Consider the following 18,317-nt stretch of genomic DNA (forward strand, 5'->3'; position numbering starts at 1 on the left):
CTTTATCTCCAGTTGAGAATTCAGAAGTAGGCCAGTCAGCTGATTTATCGCCAACCTGCAAATCTCCAATAGCAGAATGCCAGATTGACCAAGCAGCCTACAAGGAGCCTCCTGAAAGCCTACTTTACTACAGCCACAGACCACCATCTGCCAAGCACACCGAGGGCCTGATTTTACCATTTTGGGTCTAAGTGCCGAATCCGAGCGTCAAATAGATCCGCGCCTGGAATCCTCTTTCCAGCGCGCCCATTCGCGTTTTGCCGGCTCCAGTCCGATCTGCGCTGTGGGCGGGGCTTAGCGCTGGCGGACCGATCGGAGCTCTGAACTGCGCATGCGCAGTTCGAAAAAAATCTGACAGAGCGTGCCCGGGCTCGAAAGAAAAAAAAAGCAGAAAGCGGAGAGAGCGGCTCTCTGACGGTCATCCTCTGGTCGGGAGGGGGGGGGGGGGGGGGGCGGGGGGGAGCGGTGGTGGGAGGAGGAGGGGGAGAGGGACCCAGATCATCCTCTGGTCGGCGGGGGCAGGGGGGGATGCAGATCACCCTCTGGTCGGGCGGTGGGAGGGTGTGGGGGGGTGTGGGACCCAGATCATCCTCTGGTCAGGGGAGGTGTCCGCTGCCAGTCTGCGGCCGATCGGTGGGGAGGGAGGGGGCAGGGGGGTCCGCCGCCACTCTGCGGGCGATTCCTCCTCCCCACCGGAAGAACGAATCCCTCCTGCCGGAGTGGACGTGCGGCCATGCCATCCCACAAAACCTTCAGGATGAAGCGACTCCTCGCTAAGAAGATGAAGCAGAACCAGCCAATTCCACAGTGGATCCGCATGAAAACCACCTACAAGATCAGTACAAGTCCAAGAGGAGACACTGGAGAAGGACCAAGCTGGACCTGTAAAGGGATACACCATCACTGGTACACTACCAGCCACCGATTACTCTTCCCTGCAGTGGCAAGAGAGTGGGAGAGATGGCTGTGGCTGGTAGTGTACCAGTGATGGTGTATCCCTTTACCAGCCCGCGCCTGAATCGGGTGTCGGTAAAGCCGCAATCTGCTCGGAATTGGATGCAGATCGCGGTATAGTCCCGACGCCCAACTTTACCGCGATTTCGCGCCCGAAAATGGGCGCAAAGTTGTGGTAAAATCAGGCCCCAAGTTTCTATCAACATCTTCTCACTGCGGTGCCATCATCTTAAAATAATGCTGCACTGCTGCCTTTAGCCTGGAACCCACCTGAACCCACCTGAACTGGAACTTCCCATGAGGGAACCCCCTCTGGATTTTGAAGTCCTGCACTCCGTAAATCAAGAGAACTGATATCTACTTCAGTGATTCGTTTGGCAGTGAATTATTCATAGTTGTGAAACCCCCCTTTCCCCCTACTCTATGTGTGTGTGTGTGTGTGTGTGTGCGTTTGTGTGTGTGTAAAGCTGTTTTAATCCCCTGAGTTGGAAATGTATAAATAAATTAACTTCTGATTTAATCCTAAATGTGAAAGTTACTTTAAAAGTCACTACACAAACCAAGGTTTATTGGAATAAGCATTACAGTCTACTTTAAAACAAAAAACACCTCTGCTTATGGACAGATGGCGAGAGAGCACAAAGAAGTTCTGTTTTACCTTTCCTGTCCACAAAGCATGATTTCAATTTTGGTGTGTCTTTGTCCCACATCAAACTCCAGGGTGTATTTTGTGAGTTCAAACTCCTAGCATCCACTGAAGATGCTGAATCCTTGAAAATGCGCCTAGCTGATCTAGTGCATACATATTGCAGGATTCTGAATGACTTGGCCAATTTCCACATGCAAATCGAATGACTGGTAGCATTGCAAGGCATCGAGGACACCCCAGACGTACATATCTGTAAACCCAACAATGGGACTGGAAAAATTACCCTTGACTCGTGTGATTATATAAAAAAAGTTTCAACAACGTGTCGTTTTTCAGAAAAAATAGGATTTAATTCTTAAATTAACTAATATATGTTAAAATTTCACAACCAGTTGGCTGGAATTCTCTGGTCGATCGTGCCCTGCTGCCGCTGCCACAGAGGATGGGGAATGTGGTGCTCAGCCAAGTTTCTGTTCACTGCAGCAGCATGGGAGAATCCCACTGACATGTGAATCCTGCCCATTATCTTTGAATGAATCAATAGAAACTAAAGACATATGGGATAGCGCATTTTGCATTTACCATTGAAGTGAACTTCTGAAGTGGCTACACAATCGTTGGCTCAAGTTCCCAGATTTAAAATACACTGGGAGCTGTAAAGTTAAACATCTTCCATTAAAAGCTTGAAGAGATCTTTCCCATGTCCATTCTAAATGCGCAGAGCAGTGTTTTTCAATGGCACTTTATGCTGCTGCGGGTTGTGGAATATTACAGCATATTGTCCTCCGCTTGATAATGCTCTGGTTCAAACAGATCAAGGATGGGTCTGGGTTGCAGGAAGGTCGCAGAAGACTGAGGAAACAACATCACATAGTTTGCTTGGTTTTTGCAGGATTAGTGTGCATAGTCGTACACCGGAAAAAGTCCCAATCCTTTCAGAACAAAGTTAGTGTTTCTGTCATGACAATATTTCCTTTGCTGGATAGTTACCTAAAAACCAGAAACAAGAATATGAAACAACTCAATCACTGGTTGAACTGTACAATATGATAGAGCTTAGTAAAACAGGTTTTGGAAAGTACATTTATTTTTGTGTGAATTGAACATACAGAAGAGCAGGAAACACATTACATAGGAGCAGAAGTGGACCATATGGATTCGCAAAAATCTAACTCAGCCTTAAATATGATACATAGAGCAATCACAACTCTCTGGAGTAGAGGATTCCAAAGATTCACAACCCCCTGAGTGAGGAAATTGTTCCTTATCCCAGTCCTAAACAATCATTCTTTATCCTGAAGCTCTGCCCACCGTACTCCACCCCACCCCACAATCGACACACTACCACGTGTATTAGATTCTCCAACCAATAGAAACTATTTATCCATGTCTACTCTATCAAGCCCCTTCAGAATCTTGTACTTATCCAATCTCTCATTATTCTAACTCCAGTTCATTCACCTTATCATAAGACAACCCTCCCATCCCAGAGACTAATCTTGTGAATTTTTGCTCTACTGATTCCGTGTCTGTATATCCTTCTCGTACTTGAATTTTATTTAAACTTCATTTCGCCAGATGAGTCAATTGAGAGCCATTTTCTCATTAATAACAATAAGAAGTCTCACAACACCGGGTTAAAGTTCAACAGGTTTATTTGGTATCATGAGCTTTTGGAGTGCTGCTCCTTCTTCAGGTGAGTGAAGAGGTAGGTTTTACAAACACAGCATATATAGACAAAGACTCCATTGCAAGATAATGGTTGGAATGTGAGTCTATACAGGTAATCAAGTCTTTACAGATATAGACAACGCGAGTGGAGAGAGGTTTAATTACAGGCTAAAGAGCTGTGAATTGTCTCAAGCCAGAACAGTTAGGAGGACTTTGCAAGCCTAGGCCAAATGGTGTGTGTTACTCGTAATGTGACATGATCCCAAGATCCCGGTTGAGGCCGTCCTCATGCGTGTGGAACTTGGCTATCAGTTTCTGCTCGGCGATCCTGTGTTGTCGGTGTCTTGAAGGCTGCCTTGGAGAACGCTTACCCGAAGATCAGAGGCTGAATGCCCTTGACTGCTGAAGTGCTCCCTGACAGGAAGGGAACACTCCTGCCTGGTGATTGTCGAGCAGTGTCCATTCATCCATTGTCGTAGCGTCTGCATTGTCTCGCCGATTCACCATGCCTCGGGACATCCTTTCCTGCAGCGTATCTTGTAGACAACATTGGCTAAGTCGCATGAGTATGTACCATGTACTTGGTGGGCGGTGTTCTCAGTGTGATGGTGGTATCCATGTCAATAATCCAGCACGTCTTGCAGAGGTTGCTGTGGCAGGGTTGTGGGTGTCATGGTCGCTGTTCTCCTGAAGGCTGGGTAGCTTGCTGTGAACAGTGGTCTGTTTGAGGTTGTGCGGTAGTTTGAAGGCAAAAAGTGGGGGTGTGGGGATGGCCTTGGCGAGATGTTCGTCTTCATCGATGACATGTTGAAGGCGCCGAAGAAGATGTTGTAGCTTCTCCGCTCCGGGGAAGTACTGGACAACGTACGGTACTCTGTCGGTCATGTCCTGTGTTGTCTTCTGAGGAGATTGGTGCAGTTTGTCACTGTGGCGCGGCGGAACTATCGATCGATGAGTCGAGCACCATATCCTGTTCTTACAAGGGTGTCTTTCAGCATCTGTAGGTGTCTGTTGTGCTCCTCCTCATCTGAGCAGATCCTGCGTATATGGAAGGCTTGTCTGTAGGGGATAGCTTCTTTAATGCGTTTAGGGTGGAAGCTGGAGAATTGGAGCATTGTGAGGTTATCCATGGGCTTGCGGTACAGTGAGGTGCTGAGGTGACCATCCTTGATGGAGATGCGTGTGTCCAAGAATGCAACCGATTTTGGAGAGTAGTCCATGGTGAGTCTGATGGTGGGATGGAACTTGTTAATGTCATCATGTAGTTGTTTCAGTGATTCTTCGCCGTGAGTCCAAAGGAAGAAAATGTCATCGATGTATCTAGTGTATAGCATCGGTTGAAGGTCCTGTGCGGTGAAGTCTTGTTTGAACTTGTGCATGAAGATGTTGGCATATTGAGGTGTGAATTTGGTCCCCATGGCTGTTCCGTGTGTCTGGTTGAAGAACTGGTTGTTGAAGGTGAAGACGTGATTCCTTTGGACTCACCGCGAAGAAGCACTGAAACAACTATATGATGACATTAACAAGTTCCATCTCACCATCAGACTCACCATGGACTACTCTCCAGAATCGGTTACATTTTTGGACACACGCATCTCCATCAAGGACAGTCACCTCAGCACTTCACTGGACCGCAAGCCCATGGATAACCTCACGATGCTCCACTTCTCCAGCTTCCACCCTAAACACGTTAAAGAAGCCATCCCCTACAGACAAGCCCTCCGTATACACAGGATCTGCTGAGATGAGGAGGAACGCAACAGACACCTACAGATTCTGAAAGACACCCTCGTAAGAACAGGATATGGCGTTCGACTCATCGACCAACAGTTCCGCCGTGCCACAGGGAAAAACTGCACTGACCTCCTCATAAGACAAACACGACCGACAGAGTACCCCTCGTCATCCAGTACTTCCCCGGAGCAGAGAAGCTACAATATCCTCTTCGGAGCCTTCAACATGTCATCGATGAAGACAAAAATCTCGCCAAGTCCATCCCCACATCCCCACTACTTGCCTTCAAACCACCACGCAACCTCAAACAGATCATTGTTCTCAGCAAACTACCCAGCCTTCAGGAGAACAGCGACCACGATACCACACAACCCTGCCACAGCAACCTCTGCAAGACGTGCCGGATCATCGACACGGATGCCATCATCACACGTGAGAACACCGCCCACCAGGTACACGGTACATACTCATGCGACTCGCCCAACGTTGTCTACCTCATACGCTGCAGGAAAGGATGTCCCGAGGCATGGTACATCGGCGAGACCGTGCAGACGCTACGACAACGGATGAATGGACACCGCTTGACAATCACCAGGCAGGGGTGTTTTCTTCCTGTCGGGGAACACTTCAGCAGTCAAGGGCATTCAGCCTCTGATCTTCGGGTAAGTGTTCTCCAAGGCAGCCTTCAAGACGCACGACAACACCGAATCACCAAGCAGAAACAAATCGCCAAGTTCCACACACATGAGGACAGCCTCAACCGGGATCTTGGGTTTTTGTCACAATACGTGTAACCCCACCCTTTGGCCTGGGCTTGCAAAATCCTATTAACTGCCCTGGCTTGAGACAATTCACACCTCTTTAACCTGTAATTAAACCTCTTTCCACTTGCACTGTCTGTACCTGTAAAGACTTTATTACCTGTAAAGATTCGCATTCCAACCATTATCTTGCAATGGAGTCTTTGTCTATATATGCCGTGTTTGTGGAACGTACCTCTCCACTCACCTAATGAAGGAGCAGCGCTCCAAAAGCTCGTGATACCAAATAAACCTGTTGGACTTTAACCTGGTGTTGTGAGACTTCTTACTGTGCCCACCCCAGCCCAATGCCGGCATCTCCACATCATTTACAACAATGACCTGTCCAAGACACTAACGCCGCAGCAACATAAATTGCACAATGCAATTTATTAAAACACTAAAAACAATAAAATACAAATTAGCCATGAGAGTTAACACTTTAACGAATAAATGTGCCAGTTGACAGAGCTTTAACCCTTCAACAAAATTGTCCATGGTAATAAAGTTAGATAGCTTCAGCTTTAGTTGTACCTTGTTCCAGTCATTGACAGCCTCAAACTGAAATGAATTACAACCACTTTGTTGGAACAACCAATTTGATCAAGTCACATGACCTCAGATTAGAAGGCAAGTTAGTAAAATGTAACAAACTTTTCAGGTATTTTCCCTAGCAAGGTTTGATAAACGAACAGAAGCTAGTGGAGTTGGCACCTTGTGTGCAATTAGGGCCAGTTAATCAGGGAGTACAGGTCACAGTGATGAGCATGAAAAGGGAACCAACTATAAATTACAGAATCAAACAGGACCTCTAACTCATCAAGAGAGGTTTTGGAGGGCCATTTATTAATTAGATCACCTTAATTAAAAATGAGCTGGACAGACATCTGAACTATGGTGCATCAAGTAGCATGAGTAAAACAGGATTTATTGTGATACTGAAAGCCAACTCTGGACATAATCTTAACTTGTAAAATATGGGAATTCAAAGTCAAAGCATGGTCCAGCCAGATTCAGAGATATTTGTAAGTGAAAACTTGCTTCAATTTGGTTTTAATCAAGTTCAAAGTCTGTTGTACATGAGCGTTAACAGTTTAACAAATAAAAGTGTCAATCGACAGAGCCTTAAAATAACCAATCCCCTATCCATGCTAATATATTACCCTGACTCCCCACTTTTGTTTTCTGTTATTCAGTTTTGTCCTCTATATTGTTGGAGTGTTGATCCTTTTCGTACTCGTCTTAGACAATTTGACTTTCTGAATTAAGTTTGAAAGTGTTTTAGATGCATTTTGAATGCTGGGTGTTATACAGTTGTACGATTCTGCTAGCTGGCAAAGATGACGTGGAGATGCCGGCGTTGGACTGGGGTAAACACAGTAAGGAGTCTAACAACACCAGGTTAAAGTCCAACAGGTTTATTTGGTAGCAAACGCCACTAGCCTTCGGAGCACTGCTCCTTTGTCAGGTGAGTGGGAGATCTGCTCATAAACAGCAAACGGGGCATATAAAGACACAAACTCAATTTACAGAATAATGAATAATGATTGGAATGCGAGTCTTTACAGCTAATCAAGTCTTAAAGGTACAGAGAATGTGAGTGGAGAGAGCATTAGCACAGGTTAAAGAGATGTGTATTGTCTCCAGACAGGAGTCTTGTCTGGCCCCCCGCCCCCTCGCCCCCCCCCCCCCCCCCTTTCCGACCTGACAAAGGAGCAGTGCTCCGAAAGCTAGTGGCGTTTGCTACCAAATAAACCTGTTGGACTTTAACCTGGTGTTGTTAGACTCTTTGCTGGCAAAGGTGTCACGGACATAAGACAAAGGGGCTGTTAATGCTGCCATTAAGGACCGAAGAGTGTTAATAGTGGCAAATGTAAAATAGCAGAATGTGTAGTTAGGAAAACAGAGGTCAGAGTTCAGTGGAAGCAAAACTGAACAGCAAGGGACAATGTGGGGGAGGGGTTGGGTTGTGTTGGACAAGCCAGGGGAACTGAATAACATCTTTGTCAATTCCTCTTTAATTTTACATTTTTACATTCTGCCCCAACTCCCTATCCCAGTGTATAATTCATCATATTCCTTCCCTCTTATGTTCTGTAGAAGGGTCATATGGGCCAGGATTCTCCCCCAAAAATTCTAAGTCCCCAATTTGCAGGAAAATTGGAGTAGATCCCACTGTTTTTTTTAGTGTGATTTCCAGAATGTATCTCTGACATTCTGTACATCTGTGGGAGGGGCCTATTACTGACCAAGAGGTGGGCAGCAAAGCGCTGAGCAGGCGCTGGTGCATACACCAATCTGTCAGAGCGGAGATCGGTGGCCACGCGTTGTCGACCTCTAGATCGCTGGCCTCCAATCACTGGCGAGCCTCACAACTCCCCATGGTTGGCCTTCCAACCACTCCCCCCCTCCTCCCCCCACCCAGATTGCCGGCCTACTGGACCTCCCCGGGCAAGCCCCAATTTCCCACCCGCATCTCGGCCAGCCCCGATCTCCCCGAACCCTTCCCAGCCAGCCCCGATCTCCCGATTCCCTCCTCCCCCCAGGGCAGTCCCGATCTCCCAATCCCAACCGCCCCAGACAGCCTGAACCCCATAACAGTCCCAACCCCGCCCCACCACCCCCCCCCAACCCCTGGCACCCTCTAACCCACCCACCCCATACCCCCAACCCGCATGCCCAGCCCGATCACCTCCTCCCACTCGTACTAATGCATAGTGGCAGAGGCACCCCCCCCCCCCACCCCACCAATCATCCCCCCAATAGTCCCTGCCCCCTCTGGCCTGACTCCCTTGACACTGCCCAATGCCTGGTGGCAGTGCCAAGGTGCCCCTTGGACATTGCTTGTTTGCCCCTTGGGCAGTGCCTGTTTGCCCCTTGGGCAGTACCAGGATGCCAGTTGGCACCGCTCAAGGGGCACCCCCCTAACCTCCAACCTCCTGGGTGGCCTCTCTTCCCTTGAGTGGGATCGGGGCACCTGTTCCCCGTTAGTGGGGAGCAGGAGAAAACAACTCCCAGCAGGGGTGGGGGGAGGGGAATGCTAGCAGGTCCGGAGACTTCAGTCCATGGCCCGCTAATGGAATGGAAATGCTGATTTCCATATTGTAATCAGCTCCACACTGATTTCCAGCGAGGAGCTGATCACGTTGGAAAATCTGGGAGACTTGCGGAGGCCGCGGCACCCAGCGGGAAGCCCGCGAAACGGCCTCCGCTGATGTCTGCCCGCCCGCTGCGCTGCTCAAGCAGCACAATGAGCTGGGAGAATCACCCCCATGGAATCAAAACATCAACTCTGTTTCTCTCTACACAGATGCTGCCAGACCTGCTGAGTTTCTCCAGCATTATCCGTTTTTATTTCAAATAATCCTATTTTATTTCCAAGATGACATTACCTACATGAAGAGTAAAAATACAGTAGATTGAGGAAACTATTTACCCAAATGATAGATCTCTGTTTAAGAGCCTGTATAATGTATAATGCAAAACGTTTCCACACGGGTGGTTTGAGTCTGGAATGCACTGCCTGGAAGTGTGGTGGAGACAGGTTCAATTGAAGCATTCAAGACGGTGTTAGATGATGACTCGAATAGAAGAAGTGCGAAGGGGTACGGGGAAAAGACAGGAACTGCATTGAGCCATGATGCTCATTTGGCGAACTGGTATAGGCGCAATGGCCCAAACGGCTTCCTTTTGCACCGTAAGAATTTTGTAATTTACTAATTGGAAATTGGAATGTAATTGGACAAAGGGAATGTAAATGGTGATGATAAAGGCTGACCGTCTATCAAGAGATCAGAATGTGTAAATGGCAGAACAAAGGTAGAGATTGCCAGGGGACAAACTGAGGTACATGGCAGTTGGCTGGGGGGAGAGTTGGTGTTGGGAAGACAAGATTCAAAAGTTGTAAAATCAAAAAAAGAATATGAAGTAATGAAAATGGATGGATAAGATGAAAAGAATAAATGAGTAATTACGGTTCCCCCTCCACCGCCATAGTATAAATCATGTCCTATTTTCTTTGTCTTTAGCTCTGATGAAAGGTCATCCAGACTCGAAGCGTTGGTTCTATTCTCTCCCCACAGATGTTTTTTTTAATACTTTTCCAATTCAATCAAATCAAATCCAATTCAGAGTCTCAACAAGTTGAGACATTTCAGATCCAGGCTGACAAGACAGGGCGAGTGACCAAACCACCCTGTCCTGGGCCTGATCTACATGAGCCAAGCTGATTGGAGAAGGGGGAGGTTCCTCCTCCAAGACTTGAGCTCATTTGCACCTTAGCCAAAAGGCCGAGATGCCGCTTTGTTGTCAGACCTGCTGAGTTTTTCCAGCATTTTCTCTTCTTGTTTCCAAAGCAGGCTGTGCCAGTAACAGTTGACATGTCATATCTTACCTGCAGTTACCTGATGCAGTAAAGCATCTTGATTTCAGAGTCAAACCATCATACGTAAAAAAGTTGTTTTGAAGATTAAAGCTGATTATTAAATGGTGGCACTCACATTTCCATCGGCACAGGAGCACAGTGATTGCAATGAAGCAGATTAAAACTGAAACACGAAAAGCCAACAGAATTGGAGTCATCAGGCTGTGAGTGAGCTTTTCTGGTATCTATAACAGGGGAAACAGAAGCAGAGAACAGGAACTTTCTTTGCAATATCAAAACCAGTATCAAGTATATCCGTTCACAAATTTTAATTGACCATTGAACTTTACTTGGGGTCAATTTATCACCAAGCATCCAGAGTGTCATATCATCCATGCAAATGGGATACAATGGAATCGATACCAAGTACTGCTCATGGTATGATTATCTGAAATTCATCAAATTCTGACATTCCTGTTTCACTTTTTGGCTTCTAAGGTCTCTCTGATCACAATTTTGTGTTTTACCAAGCCCTTTAGGCTAGATTATCAATAAATCCACCGCCGAAAGGCCAGCGTACCTTAACTCTGTCTCCGTTTCCTGGGTCAGGAATTAAGTATAAAATGGGGGTTCCCCAGGGCCATCACAAGTAGCAAAAGTAAGCTTGCCATTCATACAGGTGGTGTGGAGAATGGAGATGATGTTAAGGAGGAAATTGAGCTCCTTAAACTGGGTCAAAATTTTAAAAGGTGAGACATGAGGAGAGGGAAAGGTGTTCACCAATGCAATCCCTCTATCCAAAAGGTAAATTGGGGCTTTCCACAACAGCCCCATTAACCAGCTTCATTCTTCCCATGTAATTAGGATCCGCAAAGGAAAGGAAATGAGAATGTTGATAAGGCCCCACCACCTGCCTTCATTTACCTAGCCGCAAGTCACAGGTCAGGACAACAATTTTTTTTTATTCATTTGTGGGACATGAGCATTGCTGGCTGGCCAGCATTTATTGCCCATCCCTAGATACCCTTGAAGGGCAGTTGAGAGTCAATCACAAAGACATGTGGGTCTGGCGTCACATGTTGGCCAGGCCAGGTAAGGACAGCAGATTTCCTTCCCTAAAGAACATTAGTGAACCAGGTGGGTTTTCCGACAATTAACAATGATTTCATGGTTATCAGTAAGTTATTAATTCCAGACATTTCTTTTCAATTGAATTCAAATTCCACCATTTGCCATGACAGGATTCGAACCTGGGTCCCCAGAACATGAGCTGAGTTTCTGGATTAATAGTCCAGCGATAATACCACTAATACCATCGTCTCCCTAGATGGAGTAAGGAGGAGGAAAATAGAAGTGAGAAAGCAATGTAGCAGCAGCTTCATCACCTGATGTTGTCATGTCTTTCCACCACATTGGACAATGTAATGAAAGAAAATCCAACTCTGAGCCATTTATCTCTCAGTTCAGTCATGACGTTACACTTCAATTTCCCCATTGACACTTCCTGTTACTGAATTATCCTTCAACTTTGCTGTCCACAGGCTCCTATCCTCCCTAGAAAAGAGGATCCTCTGGTTCTCTAAACATTTGACATGTTGAATATTCGACACAACTTTTTCATCCAGGCACAAGCCTTCTGTTTCCCACCTCCACTTGCTATAACTGGGAAAACAGAGATTCTTGCATTATCAAATCCATGGGTTGTTGAATTTGGTTAATTGTCACATGAGTGCCCTTGTTATTCAGTCTTTCTTTCCTGCCCCCTCCAACTATGTAAGAGTTTTAACAACACCAGGTTAAAGTCCAACAGGTTTATTTGGTAGCAAATTCCATTAGCTTTCGGAGCGCTGCTCCTTCGTCAGATGGAGTGGATATCTGCTCTCAAACAGGGCATACAGAGACACAAAATCAAGTTGCAGAATACTGATTAGAATGCGAATCTTTACAGCTAATCAAGTCTTAAAGATACAGACAATGTGACTGGAGGGAGCATTAGGCACAGGTTAAAGAAATGTGTATTGTCTCCAGACAGGACAGCAAGTGAGATTCTGCAAGTCCAGGAGGCAAGCTGTGGGGGTTACCGATAGTGTGACATGAACCCAAGATCCCGGCTTAGGCCATCCTCATGTGTGCGAAACTTGGCTATCAGTTTCTGCTCAGCGACTCTGCGCTGTCGTGTGTCGTGAAGGCCATCCTCATGTGTGCGAAACTTGGCTATCAGTTTCTGCTCAGCGACTCTGCGCTGTCGTGTGTCGTGAAGGCTTACCCGAAGATCAGAGGCTGAATGCCCATGACTGCTGAAGTGCTCCCCCACAGGAAGAGAACAGTCTTGCCTGGTGATTGTTGAGCAGTGATCATTCATCCGTTGTCGTAGCGTCTGCATGGTTTCCCTACTGTACCATGCTTCGGGACACCACATTGTCACATTGTCTGTATCTTTAAGACCTGATTAGCTGTAAAGATTCGCATTCTAATCAGTATTCTGTAACTTGATTTTGTGTCTCTGTATGCCCTGTTTGAGAGCAGATATCCACTCCATCTGACGAAGGAGCAGCGCTCCGAAAGCTAATGGCATTTGCTACCAAATAAACCTGTTGGACTTTAACCTGGTGTTGTTAAAACTCTTACTGTGTTTACCCCAGTCCAACGCCGGCATCTCCACATCATGCCCTCCAACTATCACAGACCTTTCTGTTATGGACAGGAGAGAGACAAACTGAACTTCTTTATCCTCTTCCTATCTGTCCATAAGCAGAAAATATTTGCAATTATTTTAAGTAGGCTGCAGCATGTTTCAAAAACCCCTAGTTTATGTGATCTAATTTTAAGTAATTCACAGCAAGCTCACATTATTATTAACTCAGGAGGTTAGTTTTTTCACACATGCAAACCCACAATATCCTATTCCACTGCGCGTGCCCATGCACACATGCACACACACACCCACACACACAGTAAGAGAAGATAGAAAAAAAAAAGTTTTACAACTATAGACAGGAACAGTAAAAGAGCCCATAAATGAACATTAGTTCACATGATTATTCGAGTCAGAGGCAGAATCCAGTAACCCATTCTTTCACATAGGAATCTGGGTTTAGCTGGATAAAGATAGGAGGTGTAGTGTGTTCTTTACAGTTGGTGCTGATACCGCAACAAGTTAGTACATAGAGACTGGGTCAGTTCTGCAGACAATTGTAAGAAATCTTCCAGCAGGGATAGACTTCAAGGAGCAGGCTGTTGGTCAGCCTGGAGTCCTGCTCCTTAATGTTCACAGGTTGGATGTTAAGCAACAGACTCCTTGGGGATGATATTAAGCCCATGCTTGCTGTCTGATGAAATGGCGGCAGGGTTCAAGATTCGACGAAACCCCAGAAGACGCAGATCTCACCAGCAAGATCACGACTTCCAATTTTCGCCACACCTCGCCAGTGACGTTAACAGGTTCACATCTATAATGGGCGTGAACCTGATTGAACATATTTAAATACCATCAGCATTGTTTACAACAGGTACACCAGACATGAACCAGTTGTGCCGATCCCCCCAGAGGGCAGAAAGGTAAGTATAGCCTCTGGGGGAGAAGAACATAGCCAAGCAGTTCCTTGACAATGCCCCCTGGCACTGTTCCTTGGCACAGGTTGGCACTGTCAGGTTGGCACCATGTCAACCTGGGAATGGCAACCTAGCAGTCCCAACCTGTGCTGAAGGGCATTGTCAGGAACGGACCCCGATAGGTGCCTCAATGGGGAGGGGGGATTCATTTATTTGTGGTGGTGGGGAGGAGCAGACGAGGGGGCTGGGGATGTGCTGGTTTTGGGAGGGGGGGCCTGGGTACTGGCGTTGACTGTGTGGGTGGGAGGTTGGGGAAAAGGGGTCCGATGTTCAGGGGTAAGTGGGGGGGGGGGGGGGAGCGGGGGGTGCCAGCACTGACTGCTGGAGGGGTTGGAGGGGAAATGCTGGCTCCAATTGAGGAGGATGGGAAGAAATGCCGGCTCTAATCAGGGGGTGGGGGTGCTGGCTCCAATCAGGGAGGGAGGGCACCTACCAAGAGGGGAGGGAGGGGGGAGGGAAGCCTCTGAGACCTCCGTGGTGGGATAGGGGAGGTCATTGTTCAGTCTGAATCGAGCACCATTTAAACATGCCATTTTTCTCACCGGAACCAACGTGGCCATTATTTGGTCAGATTTCACCTCTTGTGAGACCGAATATTTAATGTTAATAATGTCCATGAAGCCATGAGGCATCAGTCATGTGACATGGCACATTAATGAGCTCATAGCAGCTTAGAAATCAGTTTCTGGATTTCGGGACAGAATCCATTGTTCACCCTCAGGGGAGAGACGAGGTGGTTAGTTTCATCTCTTCGGGTATATCTCTCTCTTTCAATCTCTCTCTCTGACAGTTCAGGTTGGAGAGCCAGTTCATCTACATTTCCTGTGCTTTTGTTGATTACAAGGGGTTTGTAAGGAGGTGTGAAATTCCGCAGGCTGAGAGAGGAAATATTTTGTTTTTGCAACTGCTGCTGGAACTTTTCGGAAGCTGTGATCAATCTTGTGGTCGGGTGGCCTGTAGCAGTCATCTTATGGTCTAGCAAAGACCATTTTAACAATAACAAGAATCAGTAAAATGTGAAGTATATGTTTCTTTCATGTCTAATGGATACAATAGTCCTTTACACTCTTCTTCCCCATTTCACTTTCTCAGACTCTATCATATCTCTGTATTCCCTCAGTTCCGACGAGAGTCATCGAACCGAGGCTGCAGGTCACAGGTATTTGCAGCATTTCCTGTCCTGATTTCAGATACCTAGTGGTATTTTGCTCCTGCCCTGGTCACCAAGTCTTGCTCAAACACCTGAGAAAATATTCTGCCAAATCCTCCCCAAAGTCAAATTAGCTTATTACCTGCTGACCATCCCGTGGGGGTAAAGATGGTGTCCTTTCCTCTACTACAGCCATTTCTGCCTTCAGCCATCTTTGCATCTGAAAAATGGTACAAAGGCAGTCATGAGATAAAAGAATAAAAATCAGGGGTGAGCCATCACCTATCCAAACGCAGCCCAAAAAGAGTGATTGGAGTGGAAATAGCCATACAGGTGGTTTTCAGGAGGAAATCACATGACGGTAACATTTTGAAAAGGACAAGGTACTGCATCCTGTCAAAAGCTTTGCAATGTCCAAGACAAATAATGCACCAAAATATTTCAGGTCAGCTCAGCTGCCAAGACTGGAGACAGCCTTGAATGAAATGGGCAGGACATCTGCTCTTATTTTCTCTTCAAACAGAGGTTTAGCTCGTCATTGAATAACTGTGTTATTTCCTATGTGTACAATCTAAATTTGGGAAATAATCACCTTCCAATATTTAAGGGTGAAATTACCATTGGCAATGTCATCGCAAGATCACAGAATAATTGCAGGCAAGAAAGATTGGGTTCGGGTTTGTACTCGTTGGAGTTTAGAAGGCAGAGGGGGGATCTTATAGAGACCTATAAGATAATGAAGGGGCTGGATAGGGTAGAGGTGGAGAGATTCTTTCCACTTAGAAAGGACGCTAGAACTAGAGGGCACAGCCTCAAAATAAAGGGGGGTCAGTTTAGGACAGAGTTGAGGAGGAACTTCTTCTCTCAGAGGGTGGTGAATCTCTGGAATTCTCTGCCCACTGAAGTGGTGGAGGCTACCTCGTTGAATATGTTTAAATCACGAATAGATGGATTCCTGATCGGTAAGGGAATTAGGGGTTATAGGGATCAGGCGGGTAAGTGGAACTGATCCACTTCAGATCAGCCATGATCTTATTGAATGGCGGGGCAGGCTCGAGGGGCTAGATGGCCTACTCCTGCTCCTATTTCTTATGTTCTTATGAGAAAGGCTACTACGACCATTTGAGCTCATCGATCCAGGAGGTTCCTCCATTGCTTTGTTCTCTTCTTTTCTGCTAAAACTATTGGAACTCAGAGTGCATTCCCAGCGTCGATCACACTTTATGTTTTTTCTTTAGTTTTATCTGGGATGTGAGCTGGAAAAATCTGCCATTATTCCTTTTCCCTAATTGCTCTTGAGAAAATGGTAAACAATCTTCTTGAACTGCTGAATTCTGTGCGGTATTGTTACAGCAACAGGGTGGAAGACAGTAGCTCCAGGATTCTGACCCAGTAACAAAGAAGGAACATCAATATGCTTTAAAGTCAGGATTGTATGTGACTTGAAGGGGAACATAGGGGTGATGGTATTTCCCTGTATCTGCTCCCCTGTGCTTCTAGATTATAGAGGTTGTGGGTTTGGAAAGTGCTGTTGTAGTTTTTGCAAATACACCTTGTACACACTCCAGACACAGCACACTGCTGGTGGTGGAGGAAGTGAATGTTTAAGGAGGTGAATGGGGTATCAGTCAAGTGAAATGCTTTGTCATGGATGGTGTTGAGCTTCTTGAGTGTTGTTGGAGCTCTGCTCTATTGAACTCCTGACTTGTACCTTGTAGATCATGGAAAATCATTGGGGTGACAGAAGATAAATAACTCGTTGCCGAATACCTAGCCTCTGACCTGCTCAGTAGCTACAGGGTTTATGTGGCTCATATGGTTCACTTTATTCTCAAGGGCGACACAGTGGCACAATGATTAGCACTGCTGCCTCACAGCAGTAGGGACCTGGGATCGATTCCTGCCTTGGGTAACTGTTTGTGTGGAGTTTGCATGTTTTCTCCGTGTTTGCGTGGATTTCCTCTGGGTGCTCCTCCTAAAGTCCAAAGATGTGCAGGTTAGATGGATTGGCCATGCTAAATCACCCCTTACTGTCCCAAGAATTGTAGGGGGAGATTAGTGGGGTAAATACGTGGAGTTATGGGGATAGGGCCGGGGTAAAATGAATTAGTGCAGACTCAATGGGCCAAATGGCCTCCTTCTGCACTGTAGGATTCTATGATTCTATGATTCAATGATACACGACCCCCCAGGATGTTGGTAGTGAAATATTCAGAGATGAGAACTCCGCTGAAAGTCAAAGGGAGGTGGTTAGACTCACTTATTGAAAGTGATCATTACCTGGCACATGTGTGACTTGAACGTTGTGTGAAGAACGGCATCCTGGTATCACTGAAATGTCACTTTTACTCATTGAAACCCATGTCTCTTTAATCAAGTCTCAATTTAATTTGAAATAATATTCTGGATTTACCTTTCCATTAACCTCTAACATACCTCCTGAAGGTCACTCTCAGGTGCTTCCTTTCAAGCACATGTTTCAACAATCTTTCCTCATAGATCAAGCAGTGCAGCTCGGTCATGTGTCTCTTTGCAGTGTCCCCAGTGCCTGAATGCCTACTTATTGTAAAATACTTGTACTAAATTCCTCACTCCAGTATTTCAGCAGAAGTTTTAATTGATTCATACAATACCACCAACTGTGATTTATTTTAAGCATTTATTTAAACCATTAAGGGCGGCATAGTGGCACAGTGGTTAGCACTGCTGCCTCACAGCACTAGGGACCCGGATTTGATTCCAGCCGTGGGTCACTGTCTGCGTGGAGTTTGCACATTCTTCCCGTGTCTGCATGGGTTTCCTCCAGAAGCTCCAGTTTCCTCCCACAGTCTGAAAGACGTGCGGGTTAGGTTGATTGGCCATGGTAAATTGCCCCTTAGGATTAGCAGGGTAAATACGTGGGGTTACAGTGAAAGGGCCTGGGTGGGATTGTCATCACTGCAGGCTCGATGGGCCAAAAGGCCTCCTTCCTTAATGTAGAGATTCTGTGATTAAATAATTCATTGGCAAACCACATGATGATTATATGCAGAGAATAAACTTCCAGTCTAAAATGATCGTTTCACGATGCTGCGCTTTTGTGTTAACAGTTAAAATTGTCAAGCATCATGCAGCACAGAGACATGAAAAGAATTTACACCATGAGTGGTTAGGATTTGGAATGCACTGCCTGGTATGTATATCGATAGAAGCTTTCTAAAGGGAATTAGATGAATACTTGAAAGGGAAAGACATTGCAGAGTTATGGGGAAAAAACAGGAGTGTGGGACTAATTGGATCTTTTGTAAAGAGCCCACACAACCACTGCAGGCCAAATGGCCTCATTCTGTGCTGAGAAAGGAAATTCTGAGAATGTAAAATTAATTGATTGTCTGAGAGGTTCCT

The 18,317-nt window shown here is 46.1% G+C and overlaps 1 protein-coding gene across 1 annotated transcript in view; it reads right to left on the bottom strand.

The window, feature by feature from the left end:
• Positions 1-1,936: 1,936 nt before the first annotated feature.
• The window catches only part of LOC144505351 (uncharacterized), a 59,091-nt gene continuing 42,710 nt past the window's right edge, over positions 1,937-18,317 (bottom strand). The window contains exons 6-8 of the mRNA XM_078231472.1: positions 15,076-15,153; positions 10,308-10,416; positions 1,937-2,593 (exon numbers count right to left, since the gene is read on the bottom strand). Of these exons, the coding sequence (XP_078087598.1) occupies positions 2,562-2,593; positions 10,308-10,416; positions 15,076-15,153 (219 nt within the window). The 3' untranslated portion in view covers positions 1,937-2,561. The remainder of the gene's footprint in view (positions 2,594-10,307; positions 10,417-15,075; positions 15,154-18,317) is intronic.

This window comes from Mustelus asterias, chromosome 16 (assembly GCF_964213995.1).
Source record: "Mustelus asterias chromosome 16, sMusAst1.hap1.1, whole genome shotgun sequence".
Taxonomy (NCBI): Eukaryota; Metazoa; Chordata; class Chondrichthyes; order Carcharhiniformes; family Triakidae; genus Mustelus; species Mustelus asterias.